Source organism: Crocodylus siamensis, chromosome 2, assembly GCF_052110815.1.
Source record: "Crocodylus siamensis isolate JL-2025a chromosome 2, ASM5211081v1, whole genome shotgun sequence".
Classification (NCBI taxonomy): Eukaryota; Metazoa; Chordata; order Crocodylia; family Crocodylidae; genus Crocodylus; species Crocodylus siamensis.
Genome location: NC_143396.1, coordinates 230421137 through 230444241, shown reverse-complemented (window position 1 = coordinate 230444241; position 23105 = coordinate 230421137). Strand labels below are relative to the sequence as shown.

At 42.3% G+C, this 23105-nt stretch overlaps 1 protein-coding gene across 1 annotated transcript in view; it reads right to left on the bottom strand.

Annotated features, from left to right (window-relative positions):
- LOC149871844 (cytosolic phospholipase A2 epsilon-like) overlaps nt 1-18909 on the bottom strand; it is a 77001-nt gene extending 58092 nt beyond the window's left edge. The window contains exons 1-4 of the mRNA XM_090033357.1: nt 18883-18909; nt 18401-18433; nt 9448-9520; nt 1440-1576 (exon numbers count right to left, since the gene is read on the bottom strand). Of these exons, the coding sequence (XP_089889483.1) occupies nt 1440-1576; nt 9448-9520; nt 18401-18433; nt 18883-18909 (270 nt within the window). The remainder of the gene's footprint in view (nt 1-1439; nt 1577-9447; nt 9521-18400; nt 18434-18882) is intronic.
- Between the last annotated feature and the right edge of the window lie 4196 nt (nt 18910-23105).

Below are 23105 nucleotides of genomic sequence, written 5' to 3'. Positions count from 1 at the left end.
TTACTTCACTGTGGAATCAAAATTATCTACTCCGTTTATAAGCATCAAAATCTTATACCAAGCCCTGAGTGACATCTCCAGGATCCAACAACAAATGGAGTTCTGGAGACTATAACCACTGCAGCATTTACAAAAGGAGAAAATGCCTCATATTACTGGACTTTTGACAACCTCACGCATTACAGATCAAAATCAACCCTCTGAACTATACTTAAAAGAGGCAGGCAATCAGTGTGACACAGGAACCAAAACAGTCCACAAAACTGCTATATGTTTAGGGACTCAACCTTTACCAAAAAAAGGAGAAAAATTAATCAGAATGTTGGTGGAAGAATATTTTTTGACTAAAAATATGGAGGTTAACTAAGAATTCTGATGAAAAAAATCTATTTGGTTAGGAAAGGGAGATTTGGAAGATATTCCATTAAGATAATAAGGGACTTAATTATTGTTGTCATAGGCAACTGGTGGGGGGGCACATGCCCTCCCCGACAGGACTGTCCCCACTGCCAATGCCACTTGCAGCTTCTGCAGGTGTTTGCCAGCCCCATCCCTGCTGCTGACACCAACACCAGCTTCTGCAGGTGCTTGCCAGCCCTGTCCCAACACCGATGCCGACGCCAGCTTCTGTGGGTGCCCTCCCAGATTCAAGAGGTACCAATCACCCATGACTGTTGCTACATAGAAGGCACTGAGATACTATGAAGATGAGTGGAATTAGAAATGTACTAGCTATAATTATTTGCTGTATTTGCTCAGTGTCTTGAGAAAAGGATTTGAACACATTATTTTGTTGCATCTTCCACCAACAATACATGGACAGATATTTAATATTCGGAGATTACAGAAGGTAAAGCTACATGGCAACTACATGCACTTACTGATATGTGGTTTATATTTTAATCTCTCTCTCTTCATGTGAGTGTGTGTACACACACATAGAAATACATACTAGAGGGGTAGAATATAATGGAACGTGTTGTTATGAGTTCAGAACAATTGCAATGTGCATGAATTGAGAGCCATACGTGATTTATGCACGTTATCCCAAACAAATGATGTTAAAACCCTTCTAACACACCGCACAATCATGAATTTTGCATGCAACAGTACATCAAATATGTCTTAGTGTAATTTACAGTTTTAAAAAGAATACTGAGATAATCATTCATATCTTGTAAGTGCAAGTGCCCTAGCTGACAGAAGTCAACAATCAGATATATAGTGCACCAAGGAAGACATAGAAATTACCTAAAACAGTATGTCTCTGTCTAAAGTGTCTCAGTTTTGAAATATGCTATCTTGGAACTTTTTAGTTTCTTGGATACCTTGGATACCTTGTAGTGTGAAAACAAAATTAATTCAGGCTTAGTTAAGATTTGACCTATCAGCACAACTTCAGGTTCTTTTCATAAATGAGATGCTCTCATTTATGTTACCTTGACACGACGGTCAATCCTGTAGCAGAAGGCTTCATTCCAGACTGGGTTTTTGCAATTCTTTATGGTTTTGGTCCGGATCTTCTCAGGTGAGGCAGTTGGCAGCCACAGAGTCACATAGCAATCAGATTCACTTACTATACAAAAAAGGATAAATCGTAAGTAATAGTTTATCCAGCAGTTAGTATTGATGAAAGAATTAATGCATAAGTCATTTAAACTGAGTGAAGATAGAATATGGTAGCTGTTTTTACCCACTTCTTTTCAAAGGGATACATGCAGCCCAGGAGGCGAAAAAGTAGGTAGTTTAATAAAACACTCACTAAAAGAAGAAACAGCTTTGACACACATCTTCCACCCCATTTCCACTTCTATATGATACAACATATTTTTTAAACAAGTGTTAGAACAATAAAAAAGTTGTACACAACATATACACATCTATATGTACATAAAGAGATATCTATACCTATACCAGTGAATCTCAAGTTGTTTAGGCTCAAGGCACACCTTCTTAAACTCAAGGCACCACTAGGGAAACACCAGCTCTATGTTTTCACTCATTTTGTGACTACAGAAAAATAACGTAGCAATTTTTGTGTTGCAAAGCACTCAGACTACAACTGGACAGAATGGTTTTAACGCTGTGGATTCCTATCTGAAAACTCTGGGTTTGTCTTGTAAATTGTGTTGACACATCTAACAGTGTTAATATTGTGTGGCACCCCAACACACCCTTAAAAGGATTTCAAGGCACCCTGGTTGAAAAATTACTGATCTATATCTATATCCTTATAGACATAGCTACACACACACACACACACATGTCTAAACCAGTATGTTGGACATATTAGAACTGTGCTATACTGACATACCCCCTCAAACAAAACCACAGAAACAAGGAAACAAAATGTTATGGCACATAAATGTACATTCAAACTACTTTTCTACCCAGAGGCACATAGCTCAGCACTACAGACACCTCTCTAAAGCACAGTACTACATCACAACCTTAAGTCTGCCCTATAGGGATGCTAGACTTGTACTACTCTTCCTTAAGTTCAGAATGAGTGCTGACTGAAAAAAAACCATTAAAGTTGTTTTTATTTAAAAACACCTTTTAAAACCAAACTTTCAACAGTAAAGTATTTATAAGAACAGTTTTCATAACTCAAAATATGTCAATTTTCAAGCAAAATCAAACAATAAGAACTTGCGACAGCAAATAAAAATGTTTTATCCTCATCAAAAAATGTTTTTGGAAACAAAATCCTTTTCTTTACCACTCAAACAAGGGGTTTCCATTCCAATGTCTTTTCTGAACAGGTCTGGAAGACCTGACATTTGGGAAAAAGTAATTCCTCCCAACTCATATTCTGAGAGAATCCTGCAAGATATCTTCAGGGAATCAAAATCATGGGTTAGTGATTAACCCTTGCCTGGAGAGGTCAGGTGCGCAAGATTCTCATTCACAGGGTTATCTATTAGTCACTTTTCCCTCTTCCACCTTTATAGATTTCACAGATTTCATAGACATCAGGGCTGGAAGGGACCTCGGGAGATCATTGAGTCCAGCCCCCTGCCCAAAGGGCAGGAAGTCAGCTGGGGTCATAGGATCCCAGAAAGGTAAGCATCCAATTTACTCTTGAAGGTGTTCAATGTAGGTGCTTGAACCACCTCCGATGGCAGACTGTTCCAGACCTTGGGGGCTCGGACAGTAAAAAAATTCTTCCTTATGACCATTCTACCTAGTCATCCCTTGGGGCACTCTGGTGAACAAACGTTCCCCCAGATCCTGGTGGTCACCCCGATAAACTTATAGGTGGCCATCAGATCACCCCGAGCCTACGCTTTTCCAGGCTAAAGAGTCCCATGCCTCTCAGCCTGTCATCATAAGATCTGTTTTCCTGACCTCTGATCATGCGCGTGGCTCTCCTCTGGACTCTCTCAAGCTTCTCCACATCCTTTTTGAATTGTGGAGCCCAAAACTGGACATGCAGTACTCCAGCTGCGGCCTCACCAAGGCCGAGTACAAGGGGAGAATGACGTCCTGGGATTTGCTCGAGAAGCATCTATGGATGCAAGCCAGCGTTCTGGTCGCTTTACTAGCTGCAGCATCGCATTGCAGGCTCATGTTCATCTTGTGGTCAATGATGACCCCCAAGTCTCTTCTGTAGTGCTATCCAACGTAGCACTGCCGAGCCTATAAGGATGCTGCAGGTTTTTCCTCCCAAGGTGGAGAACCTTGCATTTTTCGGTGTTAAACACCATCAGGTTCTCATCTGCCCATTTGCTGAGCTTGTCCAGGTCAGTCTGGATCACCCGCCTATCTTCTGGCGTGGATGCTTTGCCCCAAAGTTTGGTGTCATCAGCAAACTTGGCCAGTCCACTCCTGACTTCAATGTCCACATCATTAATGAAGATGTTGAGCAGTATTGGTCCAAGAACAGAGCCTTGTGGGACCCCACTGGTCACGGCACCACGATGAGTGACTGCCATCGATTACAACCCTCTGGGTCTGACCACGGAGCCAATTTCCCAGCCAGCGGATCGTGGTGGAGCCAAGGCCACAACTGGGCAGTTTGGCCAAGAGGTGATCATGGGATACCAGATCAAAGGCTTTTTTGAAGTCAAGATATATGACATCAATCTCTTCTCCCTTGTCCAGGTGATAGGTCACCTGGTCATAGAAGGAAATGAGATTGGTCAAACAAGACCTACTCGCAACAAACCCGTGCTGACTATCCCTTAGGATGTTAGCCTGGGCCAGTCCATCAAGGATGGCCTCCTTAAGAAACTTTTCTAAGCTCTTCCCCAGGATAGAAGTCAGGCTAATGGGCCTGTAGTTAGCCGGATCCACTCTCCTCCCTTTCTTGAAGATCGGCACCACATTGGCCTTCTTCCAGTCTTTGGGCACTACACCAGAGCGCCAGGAGTTTTCAAAGATCTGTGCCAGGGGCTGGGCTATGACGCTCGCCAGCTCCTTGAGTACCCTGGGGTGCAGGTTGTCAGGGCCAGCTGACTTGAAGGTATCCAGCTTCTCAAGATGTTCCTTCATGAGGTCAGCATTTATGGAGGGTAGGGGATCCCCATCACCCGGATCTCCCTGTCCCATAGCAGGCATGGGCGTCCTATGGGACTGATGAAAGACTGACGCAAAGTACCTATTTAATAGGTTGGCTTTTTCCTGGGCGTCAGTTGTCAGTTGCCCCATCTGGTTTAGCAGGGGTCCAACGTTGCCCTTGCTTTTCCTCCGGCTCCCCACATATCTGAAAAAGGACTTTTTGTTGTCCTTGATGCTTGAAGCTAGTTGGAGTTCAGTTGCAGCCTTGGCTTTCCTGGTTTGCTCCCTGCAGGACCGGACCAGTGCAGAATAATCCTCCTTGGAGGTGAATCCCATCCTCCATCCTTTGTAGGCTTTCCTTTTTAGCCGCAGGAGGTCCACTAGGTCCCTGGAGAGCCAGGAGGACTGCTGTGCCTTCTTGCTGCCTTTCCTCTGTGTTGGAATAGATTTAGCTTGTTCACTGAGGATTGCTTCCTTGAGAAGCAACCACTCTTCTTGAACTCCCATCTCCCTGGGGTCATGGTCCCTAAGGGCCTGACCAACAAGCCTCTTGAGCTTGTCAAAGTCGGCTTTTCTGAAGTCAAGGACTTCTGTGTTGCTGACTGACTCGCCAGCTTTACGGTGGATGGTGAAGGTGATCAGCTCATGGTTGCTGTCACCCAGCTTCCCATCGATCACTAGGTCGCCGATTAGGTCGTCCCCCATAGCCAGTACCAGGTCGAGCAGCGCTTTGCCTCTCGTTGGCCCATAGACTTCTTGAATCAGGTGAGGTCATCCACGCATGAGAGAAAGCTTTGCGACCACTCGGATTTTGCTGAGTGATCTTCCCACGATTGAAGTCACCCATGACAACCAAGGTCCTGGAGCAAGCGGCCTCAGTCAGTTCCCGGGCAAACTCCTGTTCAAGCTCAGGACTTTGAGTGGGAGGTCTGTAGTAGACTCCCACTGTTGTGTCCCCTGTGCCGTATTCCCCACGAATTTTTACCCAGAGGGTCTCTAGCTGTCCATGCTGTTCGCCAACATCAGCTTGCAGGGACATGTAGCTTTCCTTCACATAGAGAGCTACACCCCCTCCCCTTTTGTCAACACGATCCCTCCTGTACAGGGTATAGCCCTCTATACCCGTGGTCCAGTCATAGGTGGAGTCCCACCAGGTCTCCGTTATCCCAATGACCTTAACAACACTTTACTCACTCATCCTGATCTCAACAAAGGACCATATAAAATAGAAGAGGTGAGGGTACTGGGCCTTTGACAAAATCCTTATTTTATGCTCAAGGCTTGTCATATATTTTGTTATATGGCATTGAGTATAGCTGTATTTGTGCCAGAGATCACAGTCTTTTACAAAGTGCTAAGAATGTAGACTATTCCTCCTTCACCATTTCTCCAGAGCCAGACATTTATCTTGCTGTTAATAAGATCAGTGCAGACTGGCATCAGTTGCAAAGTCCAATGCTCCTCATAATCATTTTGCACATGCACAAGTTTGTCCATGTGCATGTTGGAATGATTAATGGTGATCAGTGCTAAATCATATTCCATTATCAAAGCAGTTGACAAATATTACTGGAGCAAGCTGTGAAGTAAGCAGATGAGTATTTACAGCTGGTTAAATTGAAAAAAGCAAGCTGAGTGACTTGCTTAACAGGTTTAATGGCTTGGCTAAATCAGCAGCAGAGTCAGAATCAGGACTGTCAACCCTGTCCCAATCCAGATTCCCAACGCTATGTCTAATTCATCAGATCAAACTGCCCGGAAATAAGAAATATTTTTAGGAAAAACAGAATGGCAGATCTCAAAATATATTATAATAAAATATATAAATATATTATTTATCAAATACATAATTATTTTAAATATATATTTTATTTTCTTTCTTATAAGAGTAGGAATCAAAGCCAGAAAGATAAGAGACAAGCACCAAAAATAAATCTGTCCACACCTCTCCCTCTGCCATAAAGCAAAATATAGAAAATTAAGACTCTTGGTACAAGAAAGAGCAAAAAACACTGACAAGGGAAATAATAAGATTTCATTTAAGTATCAAAACAGCTGAAGTAGAGAACAATAATATGAACATTAATCTTTAATGTCAATGATTTAGTAAGAGATGTTGAATTAAAGTTGATATTATTGGTAATATTTCCACACCCCACTCCCCCAGCTAAAATTTTGAGGTTTTGGTGAAAAATTGAAAGCTAAAGTATTTTAATTCTGAAGTTTCATCATGGGAGTTATATTTTCAGTACTTTATGTTTCTGTCCTGCTTTAGCTAAGTATTCAGTTTTTCACCAAAAAATACAATTTTCCATAGAAAGGAAATGTATTTTAATTTTATTTTCACAAAAACCTAAATTTCTGTCAAAAAATATTTGGCCATCTCCACTACTGCTTTATGCCCGGGGCCAAATCTAGCCAAGGGGCACCATGGTCCAGACCCAGCCCAGGGCCCCAGGTAAGTTTGAAACCCCTGCAGTAGGTGAACACCTTTGCAAATAAATAAGGTGCCTTTAAAACCAGAGAATGGGATGCAGCAGAGCCCCACTACACATGTCACATTGCAAGGCAAGCAGGAGCAAGAAGCACAGAAAGTTGTGCAGCTGTAGGAGCTATAAATTCTTTTATAGTAATCATCTTGAAATGACCTAACAAACTTCTGGAAGTATCAACCACTGTATTGACCCATCTAGCACATGCAAAATATAACTTCAGAAACATCTTTTTCCTACCATGGTGTAACAGGAAGCCAGGGATTCCTTGTTTCTATTGAGCAGGAGTTAGCAGTGAAGAGAACCCCAGGAAGCTAGGCTGCTTGCTAAGAACAGCAGAAGACCAGGCGACCTGACCACCTTAGGCTGGGGCAGTGCTAATGGCACTGAAATAGTTTAACAGGCCAGAAACTACTTGGTACAGCAGTCTGCCTGCTGCAAAACTAGCTGCCATAGTAGTACCAGGGAGCAGAGCATTGGCTCCAACCCCAGGAGCTGGAAGCCATTGTGAAGACAAAAAGGCAGTTAGCCTGAAGAGAAGCATTTGTAGTGGCCAGGAGGTCATAAGACCAGAGGCACAGAGCCTCAGCTACATATAAATTCAGGGTTTGAGTCCAGAGTGGGGGCTGTCTTTCAGGCTTCCAGGGAAGCATCTCCATACTATGATGGCTGAGGCTGAAGGACTGCGAGAGATGCCCCTCTGGGCTGATTACCAGTAAAGAACTGAGAGTTGCCTATGAGTTGGACTTTCTTATACAGCCAGAGTCCTTGATTTTATTCATGGCCTGAGAGCTGACTTTTCTGTTATAGTTATAACTGGAGGACTGGGATTGGGACTGATAGGAGAGATGGAGGTCCCAGAGGTGCCTGAGAGATGCATGAGGATAACAAACCCTGCCAGGGGTTGCGCTCAAAACTCAGAAAGATCACAGCTGAGGAAGGCTGCAGCCTAAGGACAAAAGCAAGCTGGAGGCCCTGAGCAGTTATCAGAAGGAAGTTATCAGGGCCCTAGGGGCAAGACTAAAACCCTTAAACAGAGAAGAGGGATCCCAGAAAGGATGAGACCAGAGTTTTGAGGAGCAAGAGCCATGCCCTTAGAGGGGAAGCCAGACCCAGAAGGGGACAGACCCAAGCCCTTGGAGGTGAGACCAGAAGCTAGATGAGACAAGATACTGGCTTGGGGTCATGGGATCCTCCCCCAGGATGATGAACAGTTAACACCTGTGAAGCATTGGTGTAGGCAGGCAGAGGCCATGGGTACCCATAAGGCGCTAAGCTACCAGAGCCACTGTGAGGACGAGAAGGCGGCAAGACCAGTGATCTCCCGGGCAGCCACCCAACTCTTTTTTCCTAAAGTAATATCAAAAGCATGCCAGGCTAGGAAAATGGAGAGACTCCAAAACCAGAGAGGCAGAAACTGAGAAGCCACCAGGGCAAGATCCAGCCAGCCTTGGACATGAATCTCGCTATGCATGGCTTAAATTTCAGTGTGTAAGATATATTGATATATCAAAAAGGCCTATCTACAAATATTGACTGAAGTACTAAATATTGACTGTTGCATGATATGAATCTGACCTGTTAACCAAATTATACTGAGTCATGTTCAGCAGGTTCTGTAATAACATAATTTTTTCTTTCTTGTGTCTTTGACTTTGGGGTTTTGCTTTTCTTCTGCTTGGCATTTTTTTCTTTTTCTTTTACTATTGATTTAGCTCCCTTCTCTCCCTGGATTTCCACATTCCCTGGCTCGCAAGATTAATCATTCTGAATTTCACAACCATCTGTTGCATTACTACTTTTGCATTACCTTCGCCAATGGCATCACCCTAGCTGTCAGTGCACTCTGGGCCTTGGGCCAAGTGACATCTGGATCTGTGGAAAAGAATCGCATGCTTCCACGCATGAGCAACAGCCAAATGCAAGCTCTCAAGTGAGATGAACATTTTAAAATTCAGAGTAGAGAAAAGTTGTTTTCAAATCTGCATCCAGCCATTACACTCATTTTGCTTTTCATTTACCACAAGTTTCATGTCCTTGTGGTTTCCAGAATGAATGTACTGCTAAATCCATCATTTCAGGAAGTTGCTCCTAATGTTAAATACATCCCTCAATTCTTCCCTGTTGTGCACACACCCTTCTGAGCTCAAATTAGGTCTGATATCATCAGTATGTGAAAGAAAAGCTGGTACAGTGAGGTTTCTTTTTTAATCCTAATAATTACTGAATCATGTTAACGTCTTTGTGGGCTGCTTCAAAGTAAACCAATTTGCCACTTTAAGATGAAGAAAAAAATGCATCTTTTTATACCACAAGAAAAACATATTCTGGCAAGTTTACAACAACGAAATATGGCTGCATATGTGCAGGCTAATTAAAATAATACTCTTTTAAATATAATTATTAAAAATAAAAAGTGTAAGTAACATTTAAGAGATGTAGAAATACTCACACAAGTCTGCCTTCCGGAGATTCCTCACTCTTATTATTTTTACAGTGAGCAAGTTGTAAGGACATATTTCCTTCTGAAGAACAACAGCAAGAAAGAGACATGGATGAGGATTAAAGTATGAGTCTTTCGATCCACATAATAGTATAAAGGTTTAATTGGCCTAAGTGTGCAGCGACCACAGTAATTACAAAAGGCAATGGCCTCTGTGACTTCTTGATATTCAGGTCATATGAACAAGGACTAATTCAACTTGTTTATCTTACTATTTGTGCGTCTGTACATGATATATATTTTACAGGAAAAATGTTTTAGACATTTAGTAGAGAATGTCAAATGTTTTAACTGATGTTTCTGTACATTCCCTTAGACCTAAAAATAGGTCTGAGTTTGAAGTGTTTGTACAGTGCTCAAAAGCAATGAGGCCTTAACCTACCTGGCATTTTGGACACTTACCTAATTTACATAATGGGGCAGATCCCAACCCCCAGTTTCATTGCTGGAGAGGAAGGATTATCTTCTGGAGAGCTGTCTCCTGGAATGGGTGTCATTGGAGATGTGTCACTCTTCCTCTGGTCAGAGTGCAAGATAGGGCATGAAGGGGCAGAGCCAAAGTACAACCACCCTAGCAATACTCAATTAGCAGAATGGTTGCTAAGAAACCTCAAGCTGGTGTAAATTAAAGCATCCTGTTGACACCACTCGGTATTTTAGCACCACAGCTCCTAAGCCTATCCAAACTCCAAGTTTTAATGGCAAGCAAGGGCAAAGTAACATTAAGTGAATTCCACAAATTGTACCAGACCAACTGCAACACAACTGAATTGCACCTGTTTTGCTATATCCAAGGCCTCTACGGCCACAAAGTAGGAAGCAAGATTTGGACACAGAGAGAAAATGTTCACCCTTTTGTAAGTAAATTACAAAGTCATTAAAATAAATGAACTGACTTAGCACTCTGTGCAATGCAGGGTTCAAATTCCAGGACTTTTTCTGCATTTTACATTATTCAGTATTGGATAAAACAGAAAGAGAGGCTCTATGAGACATACTCATCCTCTGTATTTCCGTACTAAAAATTTAGTGTGGCTGCATGCTGAGCGTGCTGATTTAGGAAGATCCTGTCTGTTCTTCATCCATCTGAGATGCCTGCCTCTCTCCATGTACTGTACGGGAGGTGCAGGCACCTTACACATTAATAATGGGAAACATAAAAAAGAAAGCACACAGTTTGATTCCATAAATGCAGGCTGAGTTTGCAGGGCTAGCAGTTAAAATATGCACATTTTCACTTGTATCCACAGTAAATCTTATTAGGTTTAAGAAAAAGAAAATAAGCAGCTCTGCAGTATGGTTTTTATAGAGTTACACTAGAGAGAAATCTTTATTTTTCTCTGGTACATCACTTCAAACACAAGAGGCAAAGCGTAAAAATGACTCCAGGCCACCCCCACTGTCAACAGATAGGACCACTAGCAACAGGAAATTCATGAGGCAAGAACCAAACACCTGCTCATCTTGATGAGTTATAAATAAATCCCAAGGACCGAGGAGCTTTCCACTGCCATCTCACAGAAGCAGACTCCCCCCGTCTGCCATCACCAGTGACCAAAGTAACCATGTCATAAAAACTATTCCTCCAAAGACCAGTCATTTGTAACGCATAGTAAAAGAACCACAATTAATGCCATGCTCCTCCTCAGATATACCTGTGCTGCCATATCTTCATTTCTGCCTTAGCTGGCTCTGTAACTTTTTCTGTGTAGTTCCCCTATACCAACCTCTCTAACCATTCACTATGGCTACCTGGTAGCCTAACAGATTGCCTTTTTGTCTTCTCATCTGTTGAATTGTCGAATCATGGTCACCAGGTATACTGTCTACCCAGTCTTTGCTTATTTCCCATCTTCATTAGTTGTCAGTTTGTTAACTGATCCCCTTTTCTCCTCATTTCTCTTTACTACCGCATGCAGATTTTGTCACTCAGCTCTTGGCTTTCAAATAGCTGCTCTGCAGCTTTTCCATCCCCTGCTCACAACCAGCCTTCAGATTTCACAGTCCACCCATTTAGCTTCCATATTTCCCTCCTCCACTCTCCCCTTGCTTCCACACTTGCTATTTCCCCTCCCACCCAGTGACTTGCCCCAACCCCCTCACTAGTGCTGGCCACTTCTGCCTCAAAGCTTGCCAAGTCATGTCATCTCCACCTCCCCATTCCTCATACACACTTCTGCTTCCACACACTACTGGTGCCATTTCTCCACCCACCTATGAAAAGGACCCTCACACAACACTGATTTGTTAGAATTTCTCTCCATGTTAACAAGAAACTGGCTGTGCTCCATTGCAGACTTCTATTACTGGATGCAGATATTACCAGTAAGTTGAAAGTAATTTAGATAGCCAACACCACCTGTCAGTGAATCTGGATTTGAGGTAAATGTGTTCCATTTTCCACATTAATCAGAAAGCCTCTACCCTAGGATATGACACTTTGGGAACACTGTATTGCATAAACTGGTTTAAGTGATCAGAAACTGGTTTAAACCTGTAACAGAAAAGATGTTCAGTGCACATAAACCAGTTTGTAAATGGCTGAAACTGGTTTGAGATAAACCTGGTCGAAAGTAGTATTAGGCTCAACTGATTTGGGTCAAACCAGTTTATGCAATGTCTGTCCCACATGCCTTGCTGGTTTAAGCTAAGCCAGACACCCCCAGCATCCCAGCATGCTCTCTGGGCTGGGCAGGGCTTTCTGCTCCACAGCAGGACTGGCCCCTCCCCTCTGCTCCCTGGCTGCAGCTCCAGCACAGACTGCAAGCTGGTCCTCCCCTCCCCCTCACCACTCCCTGCTAAGCAGGAATTCCCCCCTCCCCTCTGCCTTGCTGAAGAGATGTCTCTGTATTAGCTACCAGACCACATGCTGGCTATGGTCCCTGCTAAATCAACATGCAGAATCAACAGGTAACTGGTAATGTCCCTCTGTTGTTTTCTTAATTGGGTGATAAACACTGAGTTAGGGGGTGATAAACACAGTTAGCAATTTCCTGCTGAGATAATCAGAGTATCCTGCTGGGCCTGGCCATGCCCCCCTCCCCATTCAGCTGAGTAGTGAGGGTGCTCTAGCACCCTCGGCTTCTAGCCTGAGCCACTGCAGGCATATGCCTGCATGTCTGGGATGTCTATGCAGTTACAAACTGGTTCAACCTAGCCAGGTTAGACTAACCTGCAAAGATTTAATCAATTCAGGCTTTTTAAATGTCTGTCCCTAGCCCAGAAGACTAAGATCAAATTCAGTGGCATAACTAAGGTGTGGTGATTGAGACATCAGACCAAACAGGCTAATGTTCTCCAACAGGCAGGCATTCCCTCATATTAGTTTTGATTAATGAAATTCCAACATTCATGCCCCAGCCTATGGCTGGAAAAACAGACCAAGTTCTGAAACACTTCTCCCTAGATCAAAAATACCTGCTACTGCTTCTCAGAACCAGCTCCTCTAGACTCCGCCCTGATTTCAATAACTTCTGGACACAAAATCCCTCTGAGTTAGACTCTATGCTACACAGAAAACATAAATCTGTAATAAAAATATTAACAATCTGGGGGATGGGAGGAAGAACTGAGACCCCACAGCAATTGTGGGCAAAGATGAGATCCCCAGATAACCTACCCACACCAGATGGAATACTCTTGGGTCCCTATTTGACCTCCCATGACGATTCCATAAAAATCAATGGAAGCCTATTGTCTGCAATGATAAAGCCTTATTTGGAGTACTGTGTGAAGTTCAGAACTCCACATTTTTCAAAGGAAATGGAGGAGTTAGAGAGGGTCCATAGGTGGGTAACAAATGCTACCCAAAATCAGCATGGATTTATGAAAAACCAATCATGTGGGCTGGATAAAACTCCTGTAAGGTGGATAGATAACTGGCTTAATAGCCTCAAGCAAAGGGTAATTTTTAACAGGTCTATGTCAAAATGGCAGGAGGTTTTGAGTAGAATCCCGCAGGGGTCTTTCCTTGGTCCAGTGCTATTAAACATATGTGTTAATGATTTGGATCTTGGCATAGGAAGCTTCTTGAACAAGTTTGTGGATAACACAAAATTGGGATGGACTGTAAACACATTGGAGGATGCAAGTACAATTCAGAAGGATTCTGACAGATTGGGAAGTTGGGCTAGAGCTAACAGGATGAAGTTCAGTGTAGACAAATGCAAGGCACTACACCTCAGGAGGAATAATAAAAAACACAAATACAAAATGGGGGGCTTCTGGCTGCATGCCAACTCTATGGAAAAGGACTCGGGAGTCTTGGTAGATCACAGACTCACTATTAGTCTCCAGTGTGATGAAGCCACACAAAAGGCAAATGTTGTTTTGGGATGCATCAATAGAACATTAGGTACAAAACATTAGGGCTGTGCATAACAACACTGTTTCAGTTCAACTTCCATTTCACCATTTCAAAGGGACAGTGTTTCATTTCGTCATTTGGTTTCAAAGCACTGTTCCATTTCCCGGGCCCCCAGATCTGTGCATAGGATGACAGGAGGCTGCCGCTGCCGCCTGGGACCAGTGCTGGACACAGACCGTGCTGAGTGCTGGAAAGACTGCTGCTGTAGCTGGCCCTAGCCAGCAGCTGCAGCATACTGTCATGCCACGCACAAATCGGGGGCCCCCGCTCCTGGGGAGGGCTGTGTCAGACTCCTCCTGGAGGGTGCGGGCCACCAGATTTGCACGCAAGATGACAGCAGGCTGCTGCCTGGGACAGGTGCTGAGGCCAAGAAACCCTGGCTTTGAAACTTGAAATGTTTCAAAAGTTTCAAAACCTTTCAAGTGCCCTTGTTTTGTTTTGAACCAGTTTTGAAGCCTTTTGTTTTGTTTCTATTTCACTCATTTGAAGTACTGTGTGCAGGTCTGAGCTCCACATTTTTAAAAGGAAATGGAGGAGTTAGAGAGGGTCCATAGGTGGGTAACAAAGATGCTACCCAAAATCAGCATGGATTTATGAAAAACCAATCATGTGGGCTAGACAAAACTACTATAAGGTGGTGAAGCTTGAAATATATCAAAACAGCTTCAAAATGAAACACCCGGCAAAATTTCGCACAGCCCTACAAAACATGGGAAGTGACTGTGCCTCTCTACTCAGCACTGCTTAGGCCTCATTTGGAGTGTGCAGTTCAGAGCTCCATATTTTAAAAAGGAAATGGAGGAGTTAGAGAGGGTCCATAAGTGGGTAACAAAGATGATAAAGGGCTTGAAAGGCAAGTCATATGTGGAGAAGCTGAAAGAGGTAGGTATGTTCAACTTGTGAAAGAGGCACTTAAGAGGGGACATAAAAGCAGTCTTCAGATATTTGAAGGGCTGCCATAAAGAAGAGGGAAAGCACCTTTTCTATCTTGCTGCAGAGGGGAACATGAACTAATGGCTTGAAGCTGAAGCAAAGTAAATTTAGGTTGGATGTCCAGAAAAGGTTCTTCACTGTTAGAATAGTGAGGCAGTGGAATAGATTGCGGACATGATCTGTGGACTCTTCATCGCTGGAGGTGTTCAAGAGGAGGTTAGACAGCCACTAATCAGGGATGACTTAGGGGTAGCTAAGTTTATTTTCTATTATGGTATCCCCCTCCTCCTACCCAAGACACACACATACGTTTTTCTGCTACATACTTCTAGGTATTTTTAAGCCTCCCCAGAGGCATTGGGTGTTGCCTACAGCTAAGGCTGGGGACTTCAACTGGGGTGTGCCAATTCTCCTGCTAGGAGCAAAGCCAGAGGTTCTTGGCTAGAGGCTGTTGCCCCTCCACTCAGGGTCAGGCCAATCATCATATCTGGGATCAGCAAGGAATTTTACCTTATGTCAGATATGTATGGACAGTGGGGGGTGGTGCCTTCCTCTCTAGCAGAGGGCAAGATGGACCTCTTGAGCATACTTCGACAGCATTTTGTAGAAGCAGGACATTGGTTGCTGTAGTTCACTTGCTTTATCTGTGGCAAGTTAGGGTGTTGGGTCTCTGTTGTGTTGGGGTCTTGGGTAATCTTATGCAGAGTTTAAATTATGGTTTTTACAGGTTGGTTTGGATCAGTCAGGATAATTCTGCCACAGGCAGGGGGTTGGACAAGATGACTTTTGGAGGTCCCTTCCATACTCTATGACTATGACTAGGTGTGCAGAAGGAGAGGATCAAAAATCCTGGGGAGCTGCTCATAAGTGAAGTGGTGAAGAAAGGAAGGAAACTCAATTATTTGTTCTACATCCTGAAAATCATCCATAAGAGCAGGCTATATCCTCTTACCATTACACATAGTGTAAGAGCAACATTGTAGCCATAATGGTCCAGAACCCTATCATCATTCAGTCCTATGTAAAGCCTCCAAATATGTCAGAAAGAAGCAATCTATATAAGGTTCTTATTGAGCAATCTCTATAAGGTTCTTAGTGAGTCAAAGGAAATCTTTTAATTTGAGCTGGTTGCAAATTCTGATTTTCAATTAATTTTTTCATTGATTGAGTTATTTATTTTGAAGAACTTTCTTTGTGATCAGCCAAATTTATTTTTTCCATGTACCAAAATACCACTGAACATTTCTTTTAAAAAAGTTTTAAAATTCCAAAAGGTAATATAATTTTCAATGTTTTTTCCTAATTCCACTACCCTATATTATTTAGCCTGAAAATTTTATTTTACTTAAATTCTATATTTCAGAAATTACGCACAAACTCTCCAGAATAGTGTACTTCTCTAGCTTAAACTAAGCTTGGGGAAGTTTCTGTTCACAAGACAACTTTTATAAGGAAATTAGGAAAAACATGAGGCAATGTGAAAATCAGAACATAATGGTCAATGGTATAACTGCAGCAGGAATATTTACACTACCATTATGAGAGTTGAGGTGATCCTGTATACAGGCCCTAAGTAGATCTGACTCCAAATACACATGAGTAGCAGAGTATGACTGTCTGGGCTCTGATACACTCTTCTTTATATAATCAGTCGCATAAATGGTGGGGGCAGAGTGAGGAGGGAGGAGGATAGTCACCAGCAATCCTAAGAATGGCCCTTTGGGGTGAGTGGGCATCAAAGTACACCATCACAACCAGCGGTACAGTAACTGCAACAACCCAAGGTACAGAGATGTCCTGTTCATAGGATCATTAGGAACGTAGGGTTGGAAGGGATATCACAAGTTCATCTAGTCCAGCCTCTTGCTCAAAGCAGGATCATCCCTGTTATGCCTCTACATATCAATTAGGACCTTCTCCAACATGAGTAAGTACCTTAAGTCAGGCCTTATGTCACTAGTCAGAGTAGATATATATTTTCAAGCTACATTACAAAGCCCTTATTCATAACAATGAGCACAAATTCACATAGTACTGTAACGTTTTCAAGGCAATTACTTACATAAGGAATTGCTCATCAGTATGAGTAAAGGCACCTGCAATCTGGTCTTTTACATGTTCCTGAAACCCCAGTTACTCAGAGCAGCATTCCAGCTGTATTAAGTACACTACTAACACTGTACCACTTGCTTCAATTTGAAGACTATCCTATGTAGTACTGTTTGTATGGGTGGGTAGGTGTACAAAATGGGCCATATTTGATTTGGATTCAGCCCAAATCAGGGGTAGTGATTCAATTTGTTGATTCAGATTTGATTTAGCCAAATCCGAAGATTTGATCCCTGATTTGATTTAGCTAAATCTGAAGATTCGATGCTGATTCTCCAAATTAGCCATTCGGCCATAGACACAGCTTTAAATGTTTTTTCTATATACCTTGAGGCACCAGGCATGGCTCATGGATGCTGCGATGCTGGGGCGGATGGAGCGTCCCACAGGAGTGCAGGGGGACACCCTCATGCTTGGCGGCAAACCCGGAAGTGGACCAGAAGTACTTCCAGTGCACTTCCAAGTCCACTGCCAAGCATGCAGGGGGCCCCCTGAGCCCCCCCTCAGCTCAGCGATCAGCCACAGGGTGACCCCGGGTGACCCCCCCAGACCCAGAAGGCACCAGTCGCCAAGTCTCCTGGGTGGGGCCTATGCACTCCGTGGTGGACCTGGAATTGGACTGGAAGTGCTTCTGGTCTACTTCTAGGTCTGCCCCCGGCCCTCCTGTAGGATGCTTCATCTGCCCCACCATCTCAGTATTCACAAGCCGCCTAGTACCTTGAGGTAAGTAGAAAAAAATTTAAAGCTGTCTCTATGTCCGAATCATCAAATCTTTCTGAATTTCTCCAAATTGATTTGGAGCATTCCGATTCAATTCAGAGAGATTAAATGGTCTCCTGATTCAATTTGGATTTGGAGATTCAGCCACCGAATCGGGCCGAATCTCCACCAAATCAAATCAGTGACCAAAGCTTCGCACAGCCCTCATATTTTATTTATTGATTTATATATATATATTTTTACATGCCTCAGAACAGGAAAAATGGGTACTATACATTCTTGACAGTCTGCTTCTTCTATTGTATATTTTAAAATATTGCACTGTAAAGCACAGTTAAAACAATGGTAAATTTCAAAATTTAGGAGAGGAAAAATCAAGTTGAAGTGGTAATAACAAATGAGAGAGTCAATTTAAACAAGTCCTCTTTTATGAAGAAATGGATGCACTAAAAGAACATATTTTTCTGCCATTGAAACCAAAACATAGAATAAGAAAATTTACAGGACCAGAAGTTAAATGACAGTATGCCTACATGCAGTATCAGTGTGGTAGGTACATACCAGAAATGTTAGAGATAGAGAGAGATTAGACTGAATCCATTCAACTGATAAACATATAGCTGTTTCTCCCATAAAGATAACATTGTATTTCAAATTATTGGTGAGTAGCAATATTGTCAATATTTTCCTCCTCTTCCCCAACTTTGTTTGCTCCTGACATTTATATTAAGCATTTTATAGCTTTTAATGATGTTCCACTTAATTATTGCCTACCGGTCTCACTGGTGCCTGAACAGTGCTTTGATTCTGAGGGGAAACAAGAAAGGAAAATGTCAACATTAATAGTCTTTCAATTTCATTTTCTACTCTATTGCTATTTTTATAATCCCACACATTGGAACCAAAGTTAAAGAGATTCATTAAGCCCTTAGGCTCCATAGTAACCCCGCCACCTCCATTGCATGTCATGCCAGAGGGTTTTCCCTTCATTCATGTAGGATTGTTCCTACAAGGGTTGTTCCTTCATTCTTGTAGCTGTGCTTAGAGCAATTTCAGACAGCCTATACATGCCATAAAATTTTGCTTAGCACCAGAGTATGAGGAACAACCTTTGCAACTAGAGGTGCCAGAGGAACAGCAAAATCTGCAGTCCACAAATTTTTCCATACAGCTTTCACAAATAATCTTCTGCTGTGAACCCCTGAAATGGAGCATCCAACAACTGTAGTTGTCTTGTGGGGAGTGGGGGTTCTTACCTCATTTGAGCTTATAGTGGATCCCATTTCAATTCCTGTTGCATACAAGTCAGTTGTTGAAGGAGGTGGCTTAGAAGTGTATCCTACACCTGGAAGCAATTCTGCATACCGTCTTTAAATTGGCAGGTGTGGATGAGTATGTGTTTTATAAGCAAACTCAAAACCCCGCCCCTCAGTCATTTCCAACAATTAAGCCCCTCCCCACTTTCCTGAATCCCTTAGAATGAGTCTCCTGACTCAGACAAAGGACAAAGACTATTGCTTCTACAGCTGCCTTGACTTTACTAGTGATACTGAAATAAGAGGTCTTTATTTTTCCTCAGGTATAAGCTTTCTAGCAAATAACAAGTAACATAGCACATCTATGTAGAAGCTTAATCCTGAAAGGATGCCAAAACATTTGTGACTAATTTGACAGCAGCCAATACGTATGTCTCCACTGCAGTCACATTAGCACAGAGGAGTACAGAGATTGCCAAGATAGCTTTAAATTAGCCAACATGGGTACTAATAGCAGTCTAACTGCAGCTCCATGGTCTGCAAACTCACCTGAGGAGCAAGAAAAATAAGCCCACACAGAGCTGTGTGATGCTGTGGTTATGCTGCAGCCAGTACCCAAGCCAGTTCATTTAAAGCTAAAGCTACCTCAGGTATATCTGCACTACATACAAGGTTTGCCTGCAAAGGGCAGAACTGGACAAAGCTAAGCTAGCTATGTCTTGCATGCTAGGTTGGGTACTAGAAGCAACATAGCTGCGTTAGCTCAGTGCTCTGCACAGCCTACTAGTAATAACCTGCTTCTCAGCCTGCCTAGTAGACCTACCTTCAGTGACTCAAGTGTAGCAATGCCCAAATATCAGACATTTTCTAGTACAACAGTAAAAAGATGGCTCCCAAACTGAAAACCTTGCAATCCAAATCTAGATACAACAAGCATGATCAGCATCAGGGAAGGAAGAGGGTAGGAAATGGAAAGGGTTACAATAAAAAGACTGCATGGTTTCACAGTGTAGGAATGTGCTTACATTAGGAGTTATTCCATTTTTTGTTACAGATCCTTAACAAAAATCTACATTAAATGATTATGAACAATAAAACGTGCAAGAGCCACACCTGAGATGCACTGTCTTTGTACATCTAGTAAAACTGGTTTTTCTAGCCTTTGGAAAACAAACGCTTCCCTAGAGGAAAATCTATGCTTCCTCCACCTGATGAAGGGTGTTTGTGCCTGAAAGTTTGCAAAGAAGACTTTTTTCCAGCTATTTGAGTTGGTCTAATAAAAGATACCAGATTTACCCAAAGAAGCTTGTCTACCAAAGTCTGATGACTTCAGAGATATTAACAAAGAGCCTGGGATATCCTCCTCCCACATTGCAGAGCCATATTGTCGGAGTTTCCACAGGCAGCAACTGTCCTACTAGCCCTTCCTAGACACATGGTGTTGCTCCCAAATTTGCTGTATTTTTCCAACATCTTTAACAGTATTTGTCAGTGCTACCTTTGGCCACTGGCACATACTCTTTAAAGGTGCAATGGGATCTGATCCCTAATCCCAATAATCATGCTTTCTCCCATGTCACACAAACAGCAGGAGGTGCAATTCTTAGAAATATTAGTTTCATCCGTTTTCTGAGAATCCAAATACAAACGTTAGCATGGTCATGAGAAGGCTAGCTGCTATCATTTCCATCTCTCCCCACCCTTCAAATGGTAGTTATGTGGTAAGATCTCTGATTCTCTCTGAATGAATTGTTCAAGATCACCTTAATTTGGGGGGGGTGGGGGAGGCGGTTCTCTAACCCAGAAATGGTCCTTCAAAAAGTTTTCTCTCTCACCTTCTCCATCCTCAGGAGGGAGACAGCAGTAGCACTGATCCATGCCACTAATTAGACAGCAAAACTATCAAGTTAATTCCTCTGGAATAAACGTGGCAAGGTACACAATGCAAAACTTCTGTGGTCTCCTAGAAGTCCAGAGGTCTGAGACCAATTTGAATCAGAAGTAACTGAATCAGTTAACAGAATACCAGATAATCAAAGCCAAAACCTTTATATGTAAAATGAGCAGCGACTGATAAAAACATTTTCTCAACTCAGTCTTTCTGAAAGACCACAGATTCCTTCAGGGATTGCATGGGTTCCTGGCCAATCACTGTTTCCAACACTGGGGCCTCATATTCAGGCTAGTTTGAGAGACTGTAGAAGTCCCATAGGTTGGTATTTTTAAAAATCATTTCCTCTTGGTTTATACCTTGATTTAATTGAAGCAGAGTTAAGCCCATTATGCACATTTTCAAAAACCCCACACACACTGCTTCTGTGCGCCATAATTTTATAGAAATGAAATTGATGATGCTTCCTTTCTCACAGCTCTTGTCTCTTTTGTCTAATCCTTTTGTAAGCCTTTTGAGGTAGCAACTGTCTCATAATCTATATAGTGTTTATCATCATACCACCTCCATTTCAGGTGGGGTCTCAGCATTATTGTAATAAAAATTAATAATGATAATGAACATGGAGAGACAGAAAGCAAAAGAAGAGGTCTTCTCCATCCCAGACAAGGACTCCAAATAGCAAATCTGTCATCAAGAATTCTCAGGACAACCAAGAGACCAACCTCTAAACCTGATAAGTCCAAAGGGAGTTTCAGTCTCATGTAAGGTGGCCATCATAGAGGACAGTCCGGTTATCCTCTGTCCTTTATTGATACAAAACCCAACGACTTCACATCCTCTATTTTTCTCTTCAAGAGAAAAATAGAGGACATGAAGATGTTGGGTTTTGTATCAATAGAGGACAGTGTAGCAGAAAACCAGAATGTCCTCTATGATGGCCATCCTTGTCTCATGCCTGATGTTTAGTCCATGGCACCAGGGCCAAACTCCACAATATTTCTTACTTCTACATCTTCAAGAGAAAGAGAAGACCTGAAAACACTAACCCTGACATAAAATCTCTCAATTGCTGGCCTAACAGGTCCAACAATATTAAGATGGAGCCTACTATCATCTTTCTAGGCCTGATTATCAAAGTCAGTTGCTAAATATATGTATAACATGCCTACATCTTGAATGGATTGTAACTCAGAGCTAAATGCTGCAAATGCAAGTTCCCAGGTAGTCTCAGCACAATACTCCAAGTTGTGTTTTCTTGTTTTCTTTGATCTCAGTAGCATCTTGTCTGGTTGAAACAGAAAACAAGGAGGAACGTTCCAGGCTGCATCAAGATGGGGGTTGGAGAGAACTGCTTGGTGGTGTGAGTGAGAACAGAATTGGAATGGTAGCCATCAGCCTGGGTGGAGAAGGAAAGAGTTGGATTGTGCCATGACAGCGTTGGTCCAGTAGCAGACAATGTCAGTGTTACTTTTGAAGGGAAGTTCAGAGAAAAAGGCATGGCTTAAATGGACAGACAAGATTCTTTGGGTAAATCCAATATATTTTATTAGACCAACTCAAATAGTTGGGAAAATTCTTCTTAGCAAGCTTTTGGGCACAAACAAGCTTTCAGGCACAAACAAAACCAGAGAGTGTTTGTGCCTGAAACCTTACTAAGAAGAATTTTTCCAACTATTTGAGTTGGTCTAATAAAAGATATTGGATTTACCCAAGGAACTTTGTCTGCCTGTGTCCTTAGACCAACACAGCTACAACCTACATGCCTGGCTTAAATGGAGAGAGCCTAAACTTGAGAAATCATTTAGTACTTTTCCAGTATGAAGTGATTCAGTATAATGAATTATTTTTTTGTTAATATTGAACATTGAACAAGGTTTAAAGATGATAGAGATGTCTATGTATACCACCGAACAGAGAAAATTATGTTACAACTATCAGAGATAAAAATCAGTTACTGAATGAAAAACCAGGTTTTCCAGCAGCAAGAAAGTAATTTCATAAAAAAGAAAGGGGATATACAACTCGGGAATAACAGACTAAGATGGGAGCTCCAGACCCAACATATACAAAAATGATAACTTCCAAGATGGAGAGAGAATTCCTCATATTTTGTCAGGCTGTTAACTGGAGCTGGATGTAGTTAAAAGGGGCTTGGAGGATGTAGCTCAGGCTAAAACAGAGAGGTGAAAAAAACTCCAAAATTTGCAATAGGAGTCATCTGAAACTATAGCAGTGAGCGTAATTCTGTGCTACCAACCATTACACATACCCTTCTTTGATCGACTATGCTCTTTAGGCTTCCTAGTCTCTAAACTCTACATGGGCATAA